This window comes from Phalaenopsis equestris, unplaced genomic scaffold, assembly GCF_001263595.1.
Source record: "Phalaenopsis equestris unplaced genomic scaffold, ASM126359v1 Scaffold000513, whole genome shotgun sequence".
Taxonomy (NCBI): Eukaryota; Viridiplantae; Streptophyta; class Magnoliopsida; order Asparagales; family Orchidaceae; genus Phalaenopsis; species Phalaenopsis equestris.
Window position 1 is genome coordinate 1,471,316 of NW_018164953.1, and position 15,755 is coordinate 1,487,070.

Below are 15,755 nucleotides of genomic sequence, written 5' to 3' on the forward strand. Positions count from 1 at the left end.
TCCTCAAGGGCAACAGACACCTCATGTCTGGTAGTATCCTCCTCAGGTGGAACTAAAATGTCCACAGCAGTGGGGTTAGACCCATCCTTATTTACTTGAACTTTAGATTTCAAATTAGGATGACGTTTGTGGCATTTAGCAAGGATATGACAAAACATCTTATAGTGGGTACAAATGGGGGTTTGTGTTCCATGACGATTTGTTGTCAATAACCATTATGGGTTGTGCCCATCCAAACTTCAGTAATATCAGGTAAAGTAATATCCCTTTCCACAAGTATTCTAACTACCGAGGGTCTGTTTATGTTTAAAGTATGCAGATTTAGTAGGCAGATCTAGTTTCAAAGGATGACCCCAATAGAGTAGAGAACCTCATGTTGAAAAAAATGCAGCTTGAGACCAGATAAACTAAATCATACAAGTATAGTGGGAGTTTCATACTTTGAGTCAAAATTAGGAGACCAGTTGAGTAACTTCATTGATTTGACTTCGATATTGAGATATTTCTAGGAGAAAATTCGGGTGTAGTCTTTAACCATTGTTAGTTGGATCAACACATGCCTCCCATCCATGAGTCTCACTTTCGACTTGTCTACTAGCTTAAGATCATCAACACTCTTATCCATAGGAGGGTGTCCTCACTGAAATTTGTCAATAAGAACAAATTTGAATTTTTTTGTCATGGTAGAATTTTCTAATTCAGAGAAAAAGACTGCTTCTTTTTCTCATTTCCTACTTCCCTTCTTAATAAAAGGACATCATCTGTACCCTGATGACATTCCTTATAACTTGAGGGGAATACCACTGCGGACTCCTTCTGAGAGTTACCCACTATGCAGGCAAAAGAGATTTTGTCTGACTCAACCAAAGAAGAAGGAAACGCCATCAGAGGTTGTCGGCGTTAAACTGCTGCGAGGTTGCTGAAAGGAAGACAGAGGAGCTGTCGGGCGCAGAAGCAGGAGCAGCGCAGAAACAGAAGAATCGGACGCAGACGACAGCTGCGAGCGACAGAGGCATGGAGGATGTCGACGTTGAGCTGAGCAGGTGCGAACGTCGACGTCGGGCAGAGGAACAATTGCGACAGAGAAAGACGACGATGCGAGCAGTGGAGATATCGCGACGCGAGCCGCGACAGGGAGTGCGAACGTCAATGTCGACGTAGATTCAAACGTCGGAGCGAGGGTCAACGATGCGAGATCATCTCCTTCTAGCATTAGAATCATTGGCGACCAAAATCGCCATTGGAAGCCCTAGCGAAGCTCTCGACCGTAGCCGACATCGTGGATATATATATATTAATGATTACGACTTTATTTTTCTTTGTTTGCCTTACTTATCAACAAGAAAATTTGAAAACAAAAGTTTCAAGAAATGTCAACATGAACATAGTTTCTCTTCCTTTGAATGATCATAGAGTAGAACTTTTAATTAGGGTTTTTTTTCTTTATGTAGAGAACCTTATACGTTGATTTTCATCATGAACGAGGTTAGTAAAATTATAACAAACTCTATGAAAAATTCCTCTGCCCATGCTCAGGATTTCCAAGATTGATTTGATAATTGTATATTTTTTGCGCTCTCTTATTCCTTAGATATGTTTATTATTCTGCTGCACAACTTACGCTAATAAAACATTACCCAAGCTTGAGGTTATAAATTTAGTGCAGAAAAACAAAGAATTGAAGGTAAACAAGGAGCTTAAAACTACAAGAATCAATACATTTCATACTAAAAGTTGAGCCAAACAAAGCCGATACTGCCAAACCTATATAGAACTTAAAAACTTACATGCTTTCCATATATAGTCTAATCTATAACTTTGAGGAAGTTTCTGCTTAAAGATAACATTTAATGAAACAAATAAAAAAGAGAATAAAACATAAATAAATGACAAAACTAACATTTTCCAGTAATAAGTTGGCGGCTAGTCATTAAAAGCGTATCTTTGCATGCTTTTAGATGAGCGTTTACAACTTCTGCAGCCCAAGAAATTTCCTCTTCTCTATCGTTGTCTGTTTTCATAGCAAGTTTTTCAACTGAAACCTTCCCCAAATTAAAAAAGGAAAAAGTAAATACAAGCACATAAATAGCATGATAACATATTAGAGCTCACTAATTAAATACGGAATTACCTCTACACATCTGAGCTTGATATCCAATCGTGATTTTAGTTCTTCAACCTATCAGCCCAACAAATATTTGCTTGAAGTATAAACAGAGTTCAAGGAAAATAAAGTCTAACAAAATACCAAATGAGAAGTATTACCTGTTTTGTAGTTTTTGGTACGTACGAACCCACAACTATGAGTCCTCCATTCATTTTACCAGAAACCCCAAGATCACTAGGGCAAATTGGAGGCAGTGACTTTATCCCAATTCGGGCAGAAACAAAGCTGGCTGCAGTACGACAGAGAAATCGTTTCCCTTTATTCTCTGCCTGCCAATATTACAAATGCCGTTGTAATAATAATCACTATATGAGAAACGGAAACTTATGCTGTACATAAAAACTTTTTGCAAAAAATCTGGCGAACATTAAAATGCAAACTATGCCTTGATCATTCCTGCAGCAAATACAGCCATGTCTCTTTCACTTGCGGCATTCACAATACATGTTGATTCCTAAAGTCATCAAGAAAAGAAAATGTAAGAACCTGATCAGAGTATACGGAGAATAATGCATGGTTTAACATTAATTTCTCATGAATATGATTAAATCAAGGCTTTAATTTTATTCAGTAAACTAAAAGATCACGGGATACCAAGAACAAAACAAATATCATAGTAGATTTCTTTCTTTCTTTTTTTATTGTAACTTTTATCTTTGAAACAGTGAATGTATTATATATTACAGTATCAGGTTGGCAGATAACAAAAACCAACACAACAGGAAAGAACTTTGCAAAATAGTGAAGCCATTAATTTGGTTATTGACAATTAAAGAACTCTTAGAGAGTCGAACAACATGTCCCCATGTCGATGTAATATTCACAGAAATACAATCACCGCCCATACCATAATATGCCTATAAAATAAGTACTTTAGTTACCCTTTTTGTCCGCAACAAGCATTGTCTTGTCATGTGTTCCTTTTTTTTTTTTTTTTCATGTGGATGGGAAAAATTTAGGATGCTTTATTATTTTCCGAGTCAGCAGAAGGGTGATAAGCTGAAGCAAAATGTCACATAGATGCCTCAAAAACCATTTTATTATGATGGAATTTTGTAGCCTAATACAAAACTAACAACCACTAGGATTGCATTTCGGTTACCAAATTACATGAGAACATCTATTAGTACTATCATAAGGTGGAAATGATATGAAGTTAACTTTGAGCATATCAGCCTCAGCTCAAATAAAAAAATGTTCTCAACTCAAAATAAGAATTTAGATTGATTTTAATCCTAGTGATGTTCAAATCAATTTAAAAATAGCTGCAAGTCCATGACGCCAACCCCATTAAATAATATAATTCTAAATTCCAAGTTCAGTATATCGAGAATAAGAATTGAAGAATATATACATAAATATATTCAACATATATATAATATTAAAAATTATTATAAACTCAAGAATTAGATCAAGAGATAATATGAAACATACAAAGCTATTTATTGACCTTGTTAGAAGGTTTTTGTTCTAGTATGGATCATTGTTATTAAAGGTACTATGTGCTCATAAGACGCAAAACTGCATAACGTCCAATATGCCAGGTTCTAGCATAGACGCTCATCTCAGCCGAAACGATGCACTTAAAAAAATCACTTAATTTAATTAATAGGAAACCCTTAAGATCCTAGAAGTTCATTCAGAAGTGGGTGCTTTGCGGAGAGGGAGTTGTGCCATGATACGAAGAAGATAGGGGCGGTCGACAGCATTTGGACTAGGATAGGAGATAAAATCTGTTGTTGGACAGCAGGCTGGACAAGTTCAGCAGCAGTTTGGACTGAAAAATAGCAATTGACCGACGAAACAACGAGGAGGATCCATCATCTGTTCCTAAGCAAGATACAGACATCACTTGAAAAATGAAAAGAAAAAAACACACGAAAAAGCTTAAAATAAAGTTCAAAGTCTCCCAAAACACAAACATAATAGCTAGTTGCCCCCAAAACAAAAAAATAGACACATATACAGTCTCCTAATAGAGAAAACCTAATTGGAGAATAGATAAATAAGAAAGAATCAGAAAAAATAAATAAATAAAGGAGAAAAGAAATAAATATGCTGAAATCAGTGACACTCTTTCAAAGCGATTGTGAGATCCCGACTCCACATATCACAGGATTATCCACAATCAGGATCACGGTTACACGAAATAAAATGCTTCTGCTTCATTCTACTTCGCTAGGAGAGGCTTTTTCTTCTATAAAAAAACTTGGATACAATCGTCAGATGTTTTTTTTACAAAATATCTAAGGAGAACTCCAAAGCTTTAGTTCACCACACTTGTTATGCCGCAGTTGACTCAAACCAAAACTCTAAAATACGAATATTATTGTCGACTCCAAAGGAGGTTACAATGGAGACTCAAGTAAAGAGAACAATCACCAAAAGCAACTTACAGGATAAAAGCAAACACAAAACACAAAAAAGGACAAAAAAGCTTAAAATAAAGTTCAAAGTCTCCCAAAACACAAGCATAATAGCAAGTTGCCCCCAAAACAATAAAATAGACACATATATAGTCTCCTAATAGAGATAACCTAATTCGAGAATAGATAAATAGGAAAGAATCAGAAAAAATAAATAAATAAAGGAGAAAAGAAAGAAATATGCTGAAATCAGTGACACTCTTGCAAACTGCGATTGTGAGATCACGACTCCACATATCACAGGATTATCCACAATCAGGATCACAATTACACGAAATAAAATGCTTTTGCTTCATTCTACTTCGCTAGGAGAGGCTTTTTTCTTCTAGGAAACAACTTGGATACTATCGTCAGATGTTTTTTTTACAAAATACCTAAAGAGAATTCCAAAGCTTTAGTTCACCACACTTGTGATGCCGCAGTTGACTCAAACCACAACTCTAAAATACGAATATTATTGTTGACTCCAGAGGAGGTTACAATGGAGACTCAAGTAAAGAGAACAATCACCCAAAGCAACTTACAGGATAAAAGCAAACACAAAACACAAAAAAGGATGAAACAAACAAACATGACGAGTAGAAAATCGGGAGCGGAGGAGTATGAAAAGTTGTAGCTTTACTAGGAAAAGTCTGGCAGCAAGTTTGAGGTAGGAAGAAGTTGGGCTGCAGCTAATGGAGTGTGGGGAAGAGGTTGGACGGAGGCCTACAAGAGTGCAAGGTGGAGTTTAAGAGTTGTTAGGGACGTTGGAGTTAGAGAGCAATGGCGGGAACAGGAAGGCCAGCCCAGAGAATGCAAGGAAGGGGTATTGCGGCTAATGGGAGGACCTAGAAAGACTTCTGGATGTGCAAGAGACAAGGAACAACAACAGGGAGAGTCCGACCAGAAGGCTGCTTGTAGCAATTGGAAGCAAGACAGCAGCTGGAGGTTGTTGGGGAAGAGGTGCGGTGGCCTGCTGAGAGGCTAGGAAGCGGGTTGACAACAGTAGGAAGAGCAGAACGATAGATAGATATGTTGTGGGAGTCGAGCTACAACAGGAGCACCACCCGAACTCATGGAGATGATCACCACTTCGAACAAAAGACAGCAGGAGCGCTACCTCGACGTCGAATACAACTCTCGAAGAAAAAATCCAAATGCTAAAACCTGAATTCATATATCAAAGCAAGAATCCTCACTCTAAGCACATCATCCTCTATTTATAATGAGTTTAGGACTTTATTTTAGGCAATCCTTAAAATAAGTAAGAATATCAAATCAGGATTTTAGATTTAGGAAAGAGGAATAAAATAATAAAAAATTCTGATTTGGAAATTCTGTTTAGGAAAGGGATTATAACAAAAATTCAGATTTAGCAAACAGGAATAAAATTATTAAAAAGTCCGATTTGAAAAGACTTACATCAAGAAGGTGCTAAGAATGAAAAAGGCGAGGGGAGAGAAAGGGAAGGGAGAAGTGGCAACGCCCCTCCCTTTGAGGACCGGTCAGTCCTCCATAGCCCCCTGCATCAGTCTCCCGGTGTTGGAGGAGCTTTGACTTCATAAGTCGAAGCTTTTGTGTCGTTGTTAGCCACCCTTAGATCCCACTGGTGACTGCACCATCTTCCAAAGCATCTGAGAAGCTTTTCCCACTTCCAGGTTGATCTAAACCACAACACTAAAATATGAATATTATTGTTGACCCTAGATGAGGTTACAATAGAGACTCAAGTAAAGAGAACAATCACCCAAAGCAATGGTACAGGATCAATGCAAACAAGCAAAACAACAACGACGGGCAGAAAATCCGGAGCAGATGGATATGGAGAGTTGCGGCCTTGCTGGGAAAAGGCTAGCAGCAGATTGGATGCTGGAGTAAGGGAGCAGTCATGGGAAGAGGAAGGTCGGCCCAGAGAATACCAGGAAAGGGTCTTGTAGCTGCTGGGAGGAGCCGGAGGGGCTATTGGATGTGTGGGAGATGGGAACAGCAGTAGGGACGACAGCTAGAAGACTGTTGGGAGTAGTTGGAGGAAGGACAGCAGCCAGCGGTTGCTTGGGAAGAGGTGTGGTTGCCTGTTGTAGGGTTGGAAAGCGGGTTGACAGCAGTAGGAAGGATAGAATGATAGAAATATCTCGGGGTGGGGGGGGTCGAGCTACAGTTAGAGCACCACCCAAACTCGTGGAGATGATCACCACCTCGGACGAGAGATAGCTGGAGCACTACCTCAACATCGGATACAACTCTCGAAGAAAAAATATCTTGTTAATGGAGTCTTTCCTTCAGATCAGGTTTCTAACAAATGTAGGATTGCAAATCAAGGTTGGTTGGGGGTTTAGTTTGGTGGCAACTGTTGGGGTGAAATTCCCGTAAATGTTAGGTTTTGAAAATTTAAAGTTGGAGCTAAGAATTACGGTAGGAATGATTTGGGTATGTTGATATATTTTTTTTTGAATTTTTATTGGAAAAAAGAAAGCTGAAAAATCTAGAGCTTGTTGGACTTTGATACTGGATGATATCATTCTAAAGCTCCTTGAAAATGTTTTGAAAATCGGATTTTATGAGGAGGTAGTTATGGAATGGTACAAAGAGGATAGGGAGGGTCAATGATGTTTGGAAGAGTATCGGGTCTGAAATGTTGCTATTGGACATCAGATTAGAGGAGTTTGGCAGCTGTTTAGACTAAAAACAACGGTCAACCGACGAAATGGCGAGGTATGGGTAGCGAGGGGAGTCCACCACATGTTCCTAGGCAAGATACAAACACCACTTGTAAAATGAAGAGAATACAACATTATGAAGAGCTTTAAATAGAGAACAAAACCTCTCAAAACATAAAAGTAATAGCTTGCTATCCCCAAAATAGCAAAATAAACATATATAATCTCCTAACAGAGAAACACTAATTAGAAAAATAGATAAAAAGGAAAGAATTGGAAAAGGAAAGGGAAAAAAATATGTTCAAATCGGAAATGGCCAACCTTATATTAAAAACCGTGGTCGTGGGATCCTTGATTCCACGTATCACGGGATTATCTGCAATCGGGATCGCAATTCCACGTGAGAAAATGCCCCCAGAGCAATAACACAATAATCTAAAATTGTAGCACATTTGTCAAACTTTTTGTTATTCCAAATATTAAAACAATAAAACCGTTGCTAAATAAATTTTCTAAAACAAAGCAACTACACAACTTAAAAATTATGATACATCTTAAAAATAAGTAGATTAAAACTTGAGTTTCTAGCTTTCTTAGCATAAAGTTAATAAAATCTTCTCTATTTTACATCACTGAATTCATCACAAATGTTCCTAGGCAATATACAAACATCACTTGCAAAATGAAGAGAATACAACATTATGAAGAGCTTTAAATAGAGAACAAAATCTTTCAAAACATAAACACAATAGCTAGATATCCCAAAAATAGCAAAATACACATATATAGTCTCCAAATAGAGATACCCTAATTAGAAAAATAGATAAATAGGAAAGAATTAGAAAAAAATGGAGAAAAATAAGCTGAATTTGGAAATTGCCAACCCTATATTCAAAACCGCGATCATGGGATCCTTGATTCCACGTATCGCGGGATTATTTGCAATCGGGATTGCAATTCCGTGTGAGAAAATATCCTCGGACCAATAACAAATCAATCTAAAATTGTAGCATATTTGTCAAACTTTTTGTTATTCCAAATATTAAAACAACAAAATCGTTGCCAAATAAATTTTCTAAAACAAAGCAACTACACAACTTAAAAATTATGATTCATGTTTAAATAAGTAGATTAAAACTTGAGTTTGTAGCTTTCTTAGCTCGAAGTTAATAAAATCTTCTCTATTTTATATCACTGAATTCATCATAAATACTCACACAAACCCCCCACCCCCACCCTCTCTCTTCTGCCACACCGACCCACACTCACTTAGATGGCTCCTCAGTAGTGATGACTTCTTGGGAGGCATTTATGACACAAGAGGCCTGCCCTGCCTCACTTGAGCACCAGGAAAGAATTCAAAGCAAGTTTGGTGATACGGATTGTGTTCGAGTCAACCTATGCTGGGGTTTGGTTTGCATTCAGGTCAACAATATTAGACTTTAAAAAATGCTAGCCCAAAAATTCCTGCTTAACTTTTATGATAAGTGTATATTTATTTCTTCCAATAAAATTCCAAGTTAAATAGAAATTTTATTTTTATTATCCCTAATTCTGAAAGCACTGAACTAATGCCAGGTGCTAGAGTTCTTGTTTGCTTTTTGCACAAAACGCAAAATGAAGCGAGGTTTTTGTTAACTAGAGCATTCAAGAATTTTTCACATATATTATGCCTATACAATAATCATTTAATCAACTAAAATTAAACAACATATAAAAATTGTCAGCAAACAAATAGATACAAGCAATAATACCATTCTTTAAAGAGAAAAAGAAATATACAGACATAAAAAAAAATGAAGTAATGAAAAAATACTTAAAAAATCAATAATACTCATGAGATTGAGAGAAAAGCAAAAAGTAAGACGCAAACGCATCATGAAGCAAGAGTGTGTAAAAATTAAGCATTGGAATACAAAGGATACATCTAGAGCATTCTTAAGAAGCTTATGGGCGAGTAGTTGCTCAACAGTGAAGCGTGTAAAAAAAAGCCAGTAGGTGGAAGTATGAAGAGAACCAACAATAAGTGTCTAGCTCCAATGAGAAAGAAGAGAAAACCAACTAGCTTAATGAATACAAGAACAAATAAAGATAAGTAAACATTCGTTCCGTAGTCATCATGGTAGATGTTCAATTGCACTACAAAATCCAAACGATATTCATGTTCAAAATGGAGCTCAGCAAACACTTTGTTGAGAATTTATGACTCGCTAATAATAGATGCATTGGGTCAAAAGTATGATTTGAATAAAACTTACTATTATCTCAGGTTTTGTGCATACAAATGAAGTCATTTTGTTCATTTAGTACTGGGTTAATACTATATGACTCATGTCAAATTGGTTTTAGTTTCATCTAGCTTATTTTGGTTTCATCAAGTTAGTTCGGTTTTATTAAGTTAGTGATACCGGAGTTAACCCAAACCAAAATAGAAATAAAAATATTATTCCTCAATTCAAATAAGATTATAATGATGACTCTTTAAACAAGAAATAAATGATAACAAACATAAAATGACACAAGCAAACATCACTAAAGTGTATCCCAAGGGCAGTGGAGGTCAGCTAGGTGGATCAGGATGGCTAGCTGGGTTTGCGGCAGCAAAGGAATGCTGGTGTCAGGGAGGGGAAGGTGCAAAAATGCAGGGACAACATGTATGGATGTTGTACTGGGTGATCGCAACGAGGAGTTGGGGTTGATAGCAGAGGGACTACAACAAAGGGGAGTTGGGGTGATCGCAGCTCGTGAGTTGCATGGTTAGGGTTGGATTAGGAGGTGAAAGAGGGAGAAAAAATGATTTAAAGTTGCTGATTTTGCAAATCAACAAACAGAAATTAAGGTTATGTCAAAGTTTTGGCAATGGTTTGGGAGTAGGAAAGAAATTTTTTTGTGAAGGGGAACTAAAGTTATGCTAGTTCTGATACCAAATGGTGTCAAAGTTAACTCAACCTAAAATAGAAATAAAAATATTATTGTTGAATTCAAATAGAATTATAAAGATGATTCTTTAAACAGAAAATAAATAATAACAAACATAAAACGACACAAGCAAACACCACTAAAGTGAATCGCAAGGGCGGTGAAGGTCGGCTAGGTGGATCAGGATGGTTGGCGGGTTTGGGGACAGAAAAGTAATGCTGGTGGCAGCGAGGGGGAAGGTGCAGAAATGCAGGGAAAGCATGTATGGAGGCTATCTTGGGTGGTGGCAGCAAGGGGTTTGGGTGGATAGCGGCGGGACTGCAGGAAGGAGGTGTTTCTTGGAAGTTGTGGGCGACAGCAGTCTAATGGGAGGGCTGGGACAGCAGGAAGGTGGTGCGGTTTGGGCTGCAAAAATGTTGGAAGGAAGGAGAAGGTGGCTCATATGCTGAGAACTGCAGAAAACAACAAACCGAGTGCTATTGCAGGTGGCTGCAGCGAGGGGCAGGGACAAGAAGAGGTGTGGGAGGATGCAAAAGAGAATAGGAGGAAGATAATCACCACACCTCGAGAGAGATGTACAGTTAGAGCGCCACCCAGTCCCTCGGATGCAACCCTCAAAAAGGGAAAACGGACGCCGACGACTGTTCTAACATAAATCCAAAATTTAAAATTAAACAAAAGCTAATCCTAAGCAAGTAAAGCCACACATATATAATAGCGAATATATAAAATAGAAAAGAGTTAGAAAGGGCGGGAAATAGAATTAGGAGGGGAATAAAAAAAGCCAAGGGAATAGTAAAAAAAAAAGGATCGTGGTACTGTAGCAGCTACATTACCAAGACCAGTTAAGCTCCAGCTTCAATTGGATTCAGACTAATCTTTTCAATATATTTAATAAAGACGGGTTCAAATTGCTCCATTTAGAACAAGTTATATTTTAAGTGAACCTGAATTTTGACCCATTTACACAATGAAAATCCAAATGGAAAAACACAAAAAGATAAAAACAAAATAAAAAAAATGAAAAGATAGATAAAAAAGAAAAAGGTTTAGAAAAAGCGACCACAAACCCATGCCTGAACAAAGGACATGGCATTCCAGAAGAGTTTCAAGTTTGTTCAAGGATTTCATATCCAAGGCAAATTCCAATGATAATTCAATATAAAATAATAATTCCATCCCGATGATTCATATTTATCAAGTAAAATTCTCAATAACAAACTAACAAACTTAAATACATGGGTTAAATAACTCTGATAAAATAAAGTTTTTTGAGGTCTAGAAAGTATAAAATGATTCAAATATACAATGAAAAATAAAAAATGTAAAACTTTTATCATCACATGCACCGTTCATCATGTCAAATAAAATTCAGGTAAAACTACAACTAAATATGTTCAACTAAAGCTATGAAAAAAAACGATGAGATGGAATGTGCTGGTCAAATTGAAATTAAACAATAAATATTATTACCTTCTCCAGGCTACATAGATAGTTGCAAACACCTTCTGGCCCAAACTTACGCAGCAGATCAATAGAAATTGATGCAACACTGGAGGCTGGAACCCTCCCCTTTGTTTTCTCTTCAATCCACTAAAAAAAATTGTAAAATATCAGTTTCCTCCATACATAATGGCATTCAACTTTCACAGGACAACCTGTAAGAAAGAAAGCTAATACCTCTTTGAGGTCAGATGATTTGTAGCCAAAAGCAGCATCTTTAGCGAACTCTGTTTTCCCAGCAGGAACAAGCCTATGGCAAGGAAATTCCGTCCATAATTTCAGCATTAAAGAGTCGAGTTGACCTCCATCCTCAACTTGAGTTTGAGCTTGAGATTGATTAACTAATCGAGCTCGAGTATGAGCTCGAGATTAATTCTAAGAGTTTGAACCGGTTTGTTTATTATGAAAGAAAAAAAATAATATTAATTGAAGCTAGTGTTAAAATAAAATGACAAATTGAATTAACAATTACGAGAGAAATAATAAAAATTACTTTAAATAAAATATTAAATATTATTTTTTAAATATTTTTAATAATTAAAAATAAAATCTTAAATTTTAATATAATATATTTATATTAATTATTTTTCAAACAAGACGGCTTACGAGCTAACGAGTCGAGTCGGGACTAGATTGAGCCAGTCCAGTCAGCTCATCTAGCTTAGCTTAAGAGCCACTTATTAAGACAAGCTAGAGCTAGCCGGGGTTGGATTGGCTCAGTTATACTCTTATATGTGTGTACGTATGAAGATTTAAGATTTACTGTTAACCTTTCAGAATCTGCAACATAATGGATATCATCAATGGTGTAACGCCCTCCTTGAAGGAAGAATGGACAGATGATCCATGCATCCATTTCACCTAACACGGAAACTGCGGCATCAGCTTCCTGTAGGAACCAATTCTCAGTTCCAGAAATAAGATTGGTCAACACTCTCAAAAAAGGATTATAGAATAGTTAAAAGCAATAATTGTCCATAAAATGATGGCATGCTTGCCTCGGGGAAATGACCACGGAGGGTAGAATCACCTCTAAGAACCACAGTGTAATTTATGCCTTCAACTGTTTTAGAGGCAGTATCAACATTCTTACAGATTTCTTTGATCAACGAGATAGCCTAACAATCATCAATGCATAACTCGAAAGCAAGTAAAATAATTTAGTTTAATGACTGAAATTTCGGGCATATTATAATTGCACGATAAAAAAGAACATATGGATGCTAAAATAAGAAACTTAATGCAAAACTGGAAATTTTAAATAGATTGAATTTTCTACCTTCTCAGTGCTGAGAGAACGGGAGTTGGTTAAAATAAAGAAACATTTATGTTTCTGGCTGAATTGTTTTGCCAGCGTATCAACACTCCTGCATTTGTAAGAACTCACTAGCATCATTTACAAGAAGTGCCTCACAGTCTTAATTATGAAATTTAATTTCTGGTTAAATGAATTTTCTGTTCATTTTAATTGCCAAATAATTTAGTCCAAAGCACGGCTCATTACAGAAAATGCATAAATGGAACATTCATATGAGAGTAATTCATGCAGTTCAATGGCAGTAAGGACCCATAAGGGAAGAGAAACTAGAAGAGAAACCAAGAGGAGCCAATAGAAAGCACAAGTCTACAACACAGCAAATCCAACGAGGGGGAAGCAAATAGAAAACTAAGACTGTACAAAACAAAATGTCAATTTATAAGAATAGGCCTAATTTAAAATGAGAAAACTCCCTAAAGCAAATATAAAAAATCCTAAATAACTCAAAAACCGACCATTTCACCCTTCAGGCAAAAAAACAAACTACATAAAATAAATGACAAATTATTTTGATAAAAATAAGGCTAAATACTAAAAACTTAAATTTTAAGTATCTTGTACAGCATCTGTTTTGTATAGGAAATAATATGCTAGCACAATCTAAAAGCTGAAAGGGAAGACAATTACCATTCTGTTAGAACTTCAATGTCATGAACAGTTTGAGTGCCGGTAGGATCATCATCCAAAACTATTAAAACTTGTGAACTTTGTGATTGCACTGTAATAAGATCTTCGTGTGGATCCTCTGGCCATTCTGGAGGAAGATGCCCAAGGAGATCTTCTTTGTTAACAGGAGACATTCTCCCTCCCACTTTAACTCCTGTTAGTGTCTCATAAACCTGAGATATCACCAAAAATTCAAAAGACTAATGTTATGATAATAGAAAATTTACTAGTATGCATAAGTTGCATAAAACGTCAGCTGGTCCAAAGGATGATTCTTCACTTAAAGTTCCTATCATTAGAAACAAAAGGAAGGAGTTAGAAATCACTGGACTAGATCAACAAGAGTAGATTGATATCAAAATATAGAGCTTTCCATGGATTAAACTTGTGATCCTTCAATGGCTTATGCTATACATATACAATGGCAATTATAATCACCAACCACAGCCAAACTATATAGAGTAAGCATGTGAATCCATATGCACCATTTACTCGAAATAAATTCGCATTTTATGTTAGAATGTCGTTAGAAGTCGAGCAGTGCTTTTCCTTAAAATGACAAACAAGATAGAAAGTAGTAACAAAATGCAAAAGAGTGATGGAATGGAGGAGCTTTGGAAGAGCTGAGCATGTTGGGGGTGATGGCCAGCATTTGCAATACGTTGATTGGGTTAAAAAATCTTACACATAGATCACAAAATTTTTTCTGGGTACCTTTCTCTTCAATACTAGTTTTGTCAAATGTTCTCAGGGTAAGTGACTCCAGATTGTCCATTTTACCCCGGGTCATCCATCCGAGTTAAAGACCAGTCCAACAGTTGTGCCTCGGTGGAGTCCCATTTCCTTAAACATTCTAGGTCCAATGTCCATGTTCATGGGTTGGTCTCTCCTAGACTTTTAGTCTTGTCTTCAATATAAATATTGGTCAAAACTTGCATTAGAAATTCCATCGACTTTAATAAAATCCGAGAATAGAATTCTCTATTTTACTCTAGGATTGTAGTGTTGTATCCTCCTCTTTCAATTGGTGTGTTGGTCGCATCATGATTGAGTGCAGGTGTTGGTGTCTTCCTCCATGCGAGAGCTTCTTCTCCATCCATTTCCACTCCAAAACCCAGTTTTCTTTCTAGTGCTGATGTTATTCTTTTACCCAACTGCTGTATTCTCAATTCTAACTACAGCTCTATACCAGCTTTGATTCATTCCACCCTTCTTGACCACCAAGAAGGGTGCCAAAAAACATCAATTACCTATGTCTCAAATGATTAGTAAACGTCACTTTGCAAGAGAATGTAGAAACAGTAAGTTGGACATGCATCAAAATCTATCTCTTCTTTTCCTATAAATGATGTTCCAATTTGTACGCATACACTTCAAGCAGTTTAAAAAAAGCCTTTTGTAAATCTATAAATTTTTATATGTTTTCAATAACAAAATCAGAAACAGTGGTCATTTTGAAGCCCTTAAAAAGCATTGGAACAAGGATTTGATTCTTTCTATCAAATTCATCAAGCCAAGCTACTTTCTTAACACGTTCAAATCCACTGATTTCTTTGACACAATTGAGAAAAAAATATGTATAAACTCAGTGGATTTATAATCATGAGCAGAAAAGGGATGACAGCAATGGTGGTATGATACCAGAGTTGATCCAAATCACAATAGAAATGAAATATTGTTTCTAAATTTCAAAGGCTATAACAATCACTTTTCAAAATAAGAATAAAAGAGTACAAAACATACAAATGGCCCTCTAGGTGGACAGCGGAAGTGTGGACTGCTTGGGGTGATGCGACAGCAACTGGAGAGTTCGAGAATGGTGTTGCAGTAGTTGGAAGGGTTGAAGGGAGTTGTGGCAGGGTCTGGAAGGTTTAATAAAGTTGCGGCAGGTCTGAGATTGGGCTGGGGGGAACTGTGTCCTATCTGGAAGGGGTTGGAGTAAATTATGACAGACCAGAGAGGGAGGAGCCCGGCGGGAAGGAAGCTGCAAGCAGGGTAGATGCGGGTGGACATGGGTGTCGGCACTAAAGAGTCGTGGGGTGTTGCCCGTAAAAAACTGTCGGTCACCGGAATTGAAATCTCATTCCCCGCTTCAGAAGGACGTTTAATTTACATATATA

General features: G+C 36.9%; 1 protein-coding gene across 1 annotated transcript in view; it reads right to left on the bottom strand.

Annotated features, from left to right (window-relative positions):
* LOC110028552 overlaps nt 1-15,755 on the bottom strand; it is a 187,969-nt gene that overhangs the window by 48,243 nt on the left and 123,971 nt on the right. The window contains exons 23-32 of the mRNA XM_020730450.1: nt 13,597-13,808; nt 12,931-13,018; nt 12,650-12,769; nt 12,422-12,540; nt 11,829-11,901; nt 11,622-11,741; nt 2,553-2,621; nt 2,266-2,436; nt 2,132-2,179; nt 1,901-2,042 (exon numbers count right to left, since the gene is read on the bottom strand). Coding sequence (XP_020586109.1) covers nt 1,901-2,042; nt 2,132-2,179; nt 2,266-2,436; nt 2,553-2,621; nt 11,622-11,741; nt 11,829-11,901; nt 12,422-12,540; nt 12,650-12,769; nt 12,931-13,018; nt 13,597-13,808 — 1,162 coding nt within the window. The remainder of the gene's footprint in view (nt 1-1,900; nt 2,043-2,131; nt 2,180-2,265; nt 2,437-2,552; nt 2,622-11,621; nt 11,742-11,828; nt 11,902-12,421; nt 12,541-12,649; nt 12,770-12,930; nt 13,019-13,596; nt 13,809-15,755) is intronic.